This window comes from Sinocyclocheilus grahami, unplaced genomic scaffold (assembly GCF_001515645.1).
Source record: "Sinocyclocheilus grahami isolate Dianchi unplaced genomic scaffold, SAMN03320097.WGS_v1.1 scaffold1911.1, whole genome shotgun sequence".
NCBI classification, from domain to species: domain Eukaryota; kingdom Metazoa; phylum Chordata; class Actinopteri; order Cypriniformes; family Cyprinidae; genus Sinocyclocheilus; species Sinocyclocheilus grahami.
This window is the reverse complement of record NW_015507090.1, coordinates 156,875-165,708: the sequence shown is the minus strand read 5'-3', so window position 1 is coordinate 165,708 and position 8,834 is coordinate 156,875. Positions and strand designations below refer to the sequence as shown.

The following is an 8,834-nucleotide window of genomic DNA, read 5'->3' as shown; positions in this document are numbered from 1 at the left end:
GCAAGTTATCTCTGTTATTACATCTGTGTTTTCAATTTATAACATAATATAAATGTTAATCACAGACTACATGAGCAGTTGGCAAACTGCTTTGATTTGTGGACCATGTGAATAACTGGGAAACCACCTTCATCTAAGCATCATATTTACTTTATTTTGTAGTTTGTAGCTGCCATACCAAACCAAGTACATCAAGATGAAAGTAAACACTACCCCTCAGAAGGGAGTACAGTACACTGCCCCAAGTGAGACATGGGAGGAAGAAAGCCCAGAACCATGCAAGACCGTCCCATTTGAGAATTTCTGCGGTTGTAAACAAAGACTTCGAGATCACAGAGACTGATGAAGGAAGCCCTTCGAAGAGTAATCGCAGAAAACAATTTGGATGCTATTACAAGAACAGTCAAGAGTCTGCAGCCACCTTCAATAGTCCCTACTTGAAAGACCACAATGAGAGCGTCACATGCCCATGCTTCAGCCATTTTGCGTGTCTGTTGTATGGAGCCACTGGGGACAAAGATCACACCGTCACCATCCACCTGCTGGTAGACAAAAACTGCAGCTCCGTGTATGCCAAGCCAAACATTTCAGTAAGACCCTTCTACTTGGCCATGACCAGAATGTATGTCAGACGACTGTTTTGTACAAGTTTTAATACTATGCTTATTTCTGTAATGGCTTGCAATATTGCTGCTTATACTGTTTTTTTTTCTTTTCTTTTCTTTCTCAAATAAGTGCAGCCTTGGTGAGCATGAGACTTTAAAAAAATTACAAAATCTTACTGACCCCAAACTTTTGTGTACATGTAATATTTATTTTAAATTGGCTAGTTTGTGCAAGTAAACTTATTTAAACTGGTTGTTAAAAGTTCAAATGGATTGTGTTATGTTCTGTAATTGCTGTTAATGAATCTGTCAGGAAAAAAAATATGATAAAGTTTCACCTTTAGGGGTACAACAGCCTGGCAGCCTTTTACAAAAATGAACCATAGTTTTATTAGCGTAACACCAGTTTACCACATATTTGTAGTAAAGCTGCAGTAACCACAAATTTACCATGATAATTATAATAATACATTTTAATGCATATTTTTCATGAGGTACCCTCAAAGCTACACTTTTGTAACTTATCTACCCTTAAAACATGCATACTTATATGGTACTAATATGCTTCCTTTTAGGGGTATAGTTGCACATTTGAGGTTACTGCCTCAGTAAAGGGCTAAAATACAATTATAGTATATTTTATTTCTGACAGTGTAAACAAAAAAGGCCTATGAAATGTTAAAAAACACAGCTTTAAAATCTAATATTGAGTATAATTACTGATTATATGTTCTTTTAATAATTTAAAAGATGAGTTTAGTTTAAAAGTATCGGTATCGATATCGACGATACTGGACTTGAAAATATCGAAACGAAAATAAAATAAGAGGTATCGCCCATCCCTACTCTTCATTAAAAGCTGCACTTGGATCTTTCACAAAGTCCCAGAGAATTCTGTGACAATATATAGCATTATAAATGTGTAATGTGTAAACCCTTTTTTTTTTTTTTTTAATGAACATTTGAACTTAACTAGACTTGCAACGTTGATAACTGTGTAGATGTGAAAAGGACCATTTTCAGTTAGCCGTTATTAAACTCGTGAACTAAAAAGTCGAATACCCAGAGGGTTCCCTCTCCATAATCTGACTTCAGTGACTGATATCTTCATGTGAAGTGAGTGCCCAGAATTGTATGCATTAAACTTAATATTTTTTTTCTCTTTTTTTTTTATGAGTAAATCTTTAGAACGACTGAACAATTTAAATGAGTGCATATTTTAAAAAATATATTTTTATTAGACATACAGGCGAACTACTGTGCTAGAAATCCCTCTCACTCTCTAGATCTCTTGTCCTCAAGGATCTTCGTTTTTGATTTCAAAAATGATTTTTCTTCAGTTCTATTATGGTAGCATTATAAATGTGTAATGTGTAAACCCTTTTTTTTTTTTTTATGAACATTTGAACTTAACTAGATTTGCAACGTTGATAACTGTGTAGATGTGAAAAGGACCATTTTCAGTTAGCCGTTATTAAACTCGTGAACTAAAAAGTCGAATACCCAGAGGGTTCCCTCTCCATAATCTGACTTCAGTGACTGATATCTTCATGTGAAGTGAGTGCCCAGAATTGTATGCATTAAACTTAGTATTTTTTTTTTCTCTCTTTTTTTTATGAGTAAATCTTTAGAACGACTGAACAATTTAAATGAGTGCATATTTTAAAAAATATATTTTTATTAGACATACAGGCGAACTGCTGTGCTAGAAATCCCTCTCACTCTCTAGATCTCTTGTCCTCAAGGATCTTCGTTTTTGATTTCAAAAATGATTTTTCTTCAGTTCTATTATGGGTTGGTGCTGATGCTTCTGAAACAAAACACATTTTTATGTTGAGAGAGCACAGATAAAGTTGATTGGATTTATTATTAGATCAAACATAAAATGTCATATGAAATAAGTGTCATAAAATTTCATAGAAATCTAATTTCCTTTATCCTTAATGCTGTGATATAATATCAGAAGTTACAGAACTCAAAATGATCCACTGCCAAAAAAGTGCATTTATTGTTTTCACCCTGCAAAGGTTTAACTTTACTCATTAAACTGGCAATCATGGCAAACAGTAAAGTTGCGCAAGGCTGTTGTTTACAGTGGTTATCGGGGTAGCCAGGCTATTTCTGCTTTGCTTTCCACCATTTTCCTGAGTAAATGTTAAGCGCCATTAAGGATTCTAACTTCTGTTTGGATGCTGTCCTGGGGCCTGTTCTTCGTACGTCGCTAACTCAGTTAGCTGGATTTGATAGTTGATGATTTGGCATGATCTTGGATTGTTTGGTTCTTCGTAGTTCATCCCAGACTTGCTGTCATAGCAACAGCTCCGTAAACTTAAACCTGCTCGGGAGCAGGCTTATTTAATGTAAACAGGATTAGATTGCATCTTTTTAAGCAGAATTGATACTTAAAATCTGTCCGCTACCACCGCTATTTTATTACAAGAATACCCTACTAATCCAGGGACAATAATTTAAAATAATAATAATTTAAAATTTAATTTAAAGATAATATAATAATGTTGTTTAGTCTTTAATACTACAGACACAGCCAGTTTTACTCTCTGAAAGATTTATTCATCATAAAATGATTACTTCATAATTGTATTGGAGTCTTACACACATGCTATACAGATAATGTAGAGTCGTGCATTAATTTGAGTGGTGACAGATATTATGGGAGTGGTTTGATGGAGCGCAGGAGATGCAGATAACATGATCTTGAAACTTTAATTAATGCTGTCACGTAACAAATCTGTTCAAATATAAAATTAAATGAATTGCTAATTACTACATTGAAATAAAAACGTAAAGCCTGTACAAATATTAGAAATCGTGAATATAAATAATTGGGAATCATGTAAAAAATTAAAATAAAAACAGTGCACATTTCATTTATCTATTATAACATTTATGTAGTTTTGTTCGCTTGGCTGTTTCCTTAAAGTCTAAGGCACACCTGTGCAATAATCATGCTGTCTAATCAGCATCTTGATATGCCACACCTGTGAGGTAGATGGATTATCTCGGCAAAGGAGAAGTGCTCACTAACACAGATTTAGACAGATTTGTGAACAATATTTGAGACCTTTTGTGTACATAGAAAAAGTCTTAGATCTTTGAGTTCAGCTCATGAACTCAAAACAAAAGTGTTGCGTTTATAATTTTGTTCAGTGTATATTTAAACAGATGAAACCAAGCAGACATCTCTAATCATTGCGCTTGCACGAAACCGATCTTTGGGGGATGTGTTGCGATTTGTTTCACCCGCCCCCCCCCGCTCGGATTGGCCGCTGGACGAATTGTTTCACGATGTCACGCCTCCGCTCCCCTAGTCCCATTGGCCGGCCAAGGAATTGTTTCAGGCCCCGCGCTCGGATTGGCCGTCGGACTAATTGTTTCGCGCCCGGTACCCCCTCGCCCCATTGGCTCTCGCGAATTGTTTCAGAGGCGCTCGTTGCTCCGATTGGCCGAGGCCTCGCCGCTGTCGACTCGGACATCATTCACTCTGTCAGAACCCCCTGGAATAACACTATCTTGCTGTTTTTCTCCTGCGATTTCATTAGTTTAAACCAACAAAACACAAAAGTTTTTTTTTAAACACACTTCCGCAATTCATTCTACAATTTAGCAGAATTATTATACACCAATTCTGCATTTTCGCTACACTGCAATTTTGCGGATCACGTAAGTCAACATATTTGACCCTTTCTCACGTTTTATTTGTGTCGTTTTTTTTAAATAGGCATATAATAAGCATTTTATCCATGTGCAATGCATGCAGAAGAGGCGGGAGAAAAAAATGTGGGGGGTAATACTGGGTCGTTCGGAAAGTTGTGAGGACGTTTAACCCGCCTAAAACATAGATTTCAGTAAAAAAAGCACAGTTTCATTCATGATTTTCATTGACACCGAAAAATAAATTTACTTTTTCCCCCTTTTAAATATGTGTAATGCCTGCAGAATTTTTCTGATGCGTTCGTTTGACCCTTTATTCACTTTATGTCAGTTGTAATAATCAACAACGATGAAAAGAAAACGAAATTCGTTTAAAAACAATTAAAACATTACTAAAAAGAAAAAAAACTACAAAACCCTTAATAATGTACCTTTTTCACAAGTTTTTTGTTTGTGTATGCCATGAATTACCCTTAATAATGTATAATAATGCATTTTCCATAAATATTTATTTTGTGTGTGGGGTTTTCAGTGCATTGTTTGGTATAACATCAGGTGCATTTCTTTACTGTCACAGAATGAAAAGCAAGCCCACCCTTCGTTTTGAGGCTGGAGAGCTGGTGCTGAGGGCGTCTAAGCAGGCAGCCACTGTGGAGAAAGTCCACCTTTCACAAGTGGCTGAAGGGGTGCCCTTTGTACCAAAGGACCCTGAGGCTGTGCTGGAGGAGGCCAAGGTCAGGGTAGTCCAAGGTGGAGGGTGTCCCTTTGATGACCTGCTGCTGGCAAGTCAAAGTGCCATCCAGTTTGGTCAGTACAGAGGGAAAACCTTCAAGTGGATGCTGGAGAATGACCTTGGATACTCCCTCATGGTCCTGTTTGGGCATCAGCGGGAGCGCGAGGCTGGCAGATTGGACTCTCGGCAACAGCGCCACAATGCTATATCACAAACTATGTGAACAGCATAGTGAGGACTGGATGGAGAGGACCCTGCAGTACCTGTCTGCGTGTGAACGGTTTCAGGGCACCACCACACGGCCCATCACACCTCCACCTCCGATGCCACCTGTACCAACTGCCCAGTGGCTCCTCTCTGTCCACGCAGAGGATGTCCGGTCCCGGTATAGTGAGCTTAAAGCCAGGGTCACCTCTGTCTTTGGGTCCATCCTGAAAATGGACTCCACAAAGCAGGTAACGTATTAATCACAGATTATTTTAAATAGATTTAAACCTTTGTATATGTAAGGCATGTTTGGAGCTCATTGAATTGTTTTGTTTTCCGACAACAGGTGGCCAAAAAACTGGCGGGAGCTGCAGCTGGGACCGCAACCTGGGTCACCAATGTGGGCAATGAGCACGGACAGGTCCTCATGTCTGTGCTCACCTCACATGAAGGTCAGGGACTGCTGCCCATGACCACGGGCCTGGTGAGGAGGTACGAGGCGGCTGGAGTCGCTTCCCCCACGCTCCTGTATGTGGACAGAGACTGCTGCTCTTCTGTGGGAACATCTAGAGCAGCTGCCATGTTCAGCGGCTGGAGTGATCTGGTGGTTCGTCTCGATGTGTGGCACTTCATGCGGCACTTCGCTGCCGGTCTGCACACTGACAGCCACCCGCTCTATGGTCTGTTCATGGCAAAGCTCTCTGCCTGCATTTTCGTCTGGGACGAGGGAGATGTGGCCCTGCTGAGGGAAGCGAAAAGGAGGGAGCTGGAGCAACAGCAGGGCATCAAAGGCCTCACTGAAGAGCAGCTGACCGGCAGGCTCACCTCCAGACAGCTGGCGCAGCACTGTCGCCGCTGCACACGTGGCGTGGAGGAGACAGAGCAGCTGATCAGACAGATGCTGGAGGCCTTCAAGGACGCCAGGGAAACCATGGGCATCCCCTTGATGGACCAGGAGAGGATGGACGTCATCTGGGACACTCAAAGGCGTCATCTTCCCTGCATCCAGGACCCTCCTGGAGTGCAGCTGTACACCCAGACAGGAAGTGTTACAAAGGGAGGGCTAACACTTCCTGTGTACCGCTGCGCTCGGGGGTCCACTTCCCTGGAGTCCTTCCATAACCACCTCAACCGCTTCATACCCGGTAAGATTGCACACATCCACCTCGAGGTGTGTTTTCGTGATAGTCTATTTCATGTCATTTGTCATTTTAAATTAGTGTTAATGTTTCCTTTTTTTTCATCAGGAACGAGCGCTAACCTGGAAAATTTCCAGGCTTACCTGCTTGAGGGTTTGGAGCGGTGGAACGAGGACCGCGCTGCTGCTGCCGTCACACACAATGCTCCCTTGTCGCTGCGCTGCTACAGTGGCTCACTCCAGCACAGCCTAAATGAGCTCAGCCAGCGTCTTCTTGGCTGTAGTCTTGTGCAAGACTACTCCAAGCCAGGACAGTACACAGGTATGTGTCTATAATGCCATGCTTTGTTGTTTTTTTGTAATGCACAGACTTCTGTTTTACAACCTTGTTTTCTATTTAATTTTCTTTTGACAGGCGGGCTCATCGGGGTGGAGTACCTGTGCTCGCAGCAGTCCTGGGAGTTCAGGGAGAACTTTGGGCGGGACCCAGATGTCCCAGACGGAATCCCAGCGGACTTGGGCGATATAGAAGATGAGGGATTTGGGGATGAGGCAGAGGAGCAAGACCACACCATCTCCCCTCTTTCTTTAGTCTCAACCAAGGAAGCTATATGCTTGTCTCGGGATTCACCGTCACCCTCTCAGTCCTCCCAGGACTTGCCACCTGAGCCCCAGGAAGATGTATGTATGCATACAAGCATTCTTTGCCATGCCATCACTTGGAGGACTTTTTCAGCCATACTAACTGATCTTCTTTCTTCTTGTTAGGTGTGCAGAGGACCAGATGGGACGCCAGGTTTTGACAGAGTGGTGGACTTGGCCAGATACCTTGTCACGCTGAGGGAAAAGCCTTGTGTCTCGGACAGGGAAGCCGCTGACATTGTTCGGCTGTGGGACAGACTGCCGGACAGTGACAGACAGGGTGTTTCCTATCCGCCGAGACACAAGGAGAGACTTTTGCAAGGCAGGTTCAAGGCCACCCACTCCAAAACCTCCACCTGCCATGGAAAAGAGAGCCTGAAGCGGTAAGTTAAACATTTGCACACTTTGAGCTGTAAAAATATAAATGACTATGCTTTTTATGCTTTATAATCCCCTATTTTATTTTACAGGTGTGTGCTGGGGCAGGGCTCGGGTCCTGCGCAGTGGCCGAATATTAGTAGAATTGTAGAGGCAGTATGTCTGGAGCTCTGCTCCATTCATCCAGCGGGGAAGGTGAAGTGGGGCGTTTCAATGAACCGCTGGGCTGCCATTCTACATGACTACCAGGCCATGCGGAGACTGGTGGGGAACTGCCCAGCACTGAGGGGACGGACAAGAATTCAGCTGTTTGAGGTCAATCAGCGGACGCTTTCTGTCTGGTAAGTAGTTTCATTGAAAGCCAGCTATAAAAGTAATTTTACAATTCTCGGATTATGTTCATCCTATTAATTGTGTCATTTCAAACTGGTACAACAACTACAGGAAGAAGCTGGAGGCAGATGTGCTGGCTCTGAGTGTGCCCTTACCTCAGATCAGCATGGTGTCTCACACCCAGCTTCCTGCAGCCAGGCAGATGACGTCAATCCCCTCTGCACCTGGGTCATCGCTTCAACCTTTCCCCTATGTGGAAAACCCTGATCTGTCAGGTCAGGCCACGCGACGTGGGCAGCGACCTCCTCCCCCTGCATCAGCAACACCCGCTCTCTCTGCTCCACTGGCAGCATCCCTCTCTGCTCCACTGGCAGCATCCCTCTCTGCTCCATGGCCAGCGTCTCTCTCTGCTCCACCGGCTGCTGCCCTCTCTGCTCCAGCAGCAGGAACATCAATGAGCAGAACAACTCTGTGGAGGAAGAGGAAGGCTGCAGAGTGTTTAGCTCAAGAGCAAGGGCTGCCCCGTCCCCAGCAACCTGCGCGAAAAGATTACACGTGCACTCGATGTGGGCAGCCCAGAAAAAAAGAATTTGGGCACACCAGGGTGGGCAGCTTCTACTTCTGTGCCACAGCAGAGGGAAAGACACTAGAAGAGTGGCTGCATGAGAAGAGGAATGAAGGAAATCCTTCACTGTAAATAGTTTTGTTTGTAAATATTGTACATATCTTTTGCTTATTATCTTATATCCAATATCTTATTTGTATTTAATAAAGATTGTGTAAGTAGTCCAAAATGATTGTCCTTTATTTCAAAAGGTTTATCTGCCTACATAAAGGACATATAAAGTTTCCTGAATAATTATTTATTTTAGAACACTTTATGACTTTTCTTTTTTTAGAACATTTATTTGTCGTCATAAAGGCCATGCAAACTGTCCTAAATATTTATTCTTTATTTTAGAACATTTAATGACTGTTCTTTTATTTGAGAACATTTATTTGCCCTCATAAAGGTTACATTAATAGATCAAAACCTTCAGGTTTATTTGCCTTCACAAAGGCCATGTTAATAGTCCCAAATGACTGCTTTATTTTAGAACATTTATTTGCCTTTATGAAGGTCATG

At 42.1% G+C, this 8,834-nt stretch overlaps 1 protein-coding gene across 1 annotated transcript in view; it reads left to right on the top strand.

Moving 5' to 3' along the window:
* LOC107573283 (uncharacterized) overlaps positions 1 to 8,374 on the top strand; it is a 13,865-nt gene extending 5,491 nt beyond the window's left edge. The window contains exons 5-13 of the mRNA XM_016259710.1: positions 4,855 to 5,088; positions 5,165 to 5,465; positions 5,564 to 6,362; positions 6,465 to 6,677; positions 6,771 to 7,036; positions 7,124 to 7,380; positions 7,468 to 7,716; positions 7,820 to 7,906; positions 7,984 to 8,374. Of these exons, the coding sequence (XP_016115196.1) occupies positions 4,855 to 5,088; positions 5,165 to 5,465; positions 5,564 to 6,362; positions 6,465 to 6,677; positions 6,771 to 7,036; positions 7,124 to 7,380; positions 7,468 to 7,716; positions 7,820 to 7,906; positions 7,984 to 8,374 (2,797 nt within the window). The remainder of the gene's footprint in view (positions 1 to 4,854; positions 5,089 to 5,164; positions 5,466 to 5,563; positions 6,363 to 6,464; positions 6,678 to 6,770; positions 7,037 to 7,123; positions 7,381 to 7,467; positions 7,717 to 7,819; positions 7,907 to 7,983) is intronic.
* Positions 8,375 to 8,834: the final 460 nt, after the last annotated feature.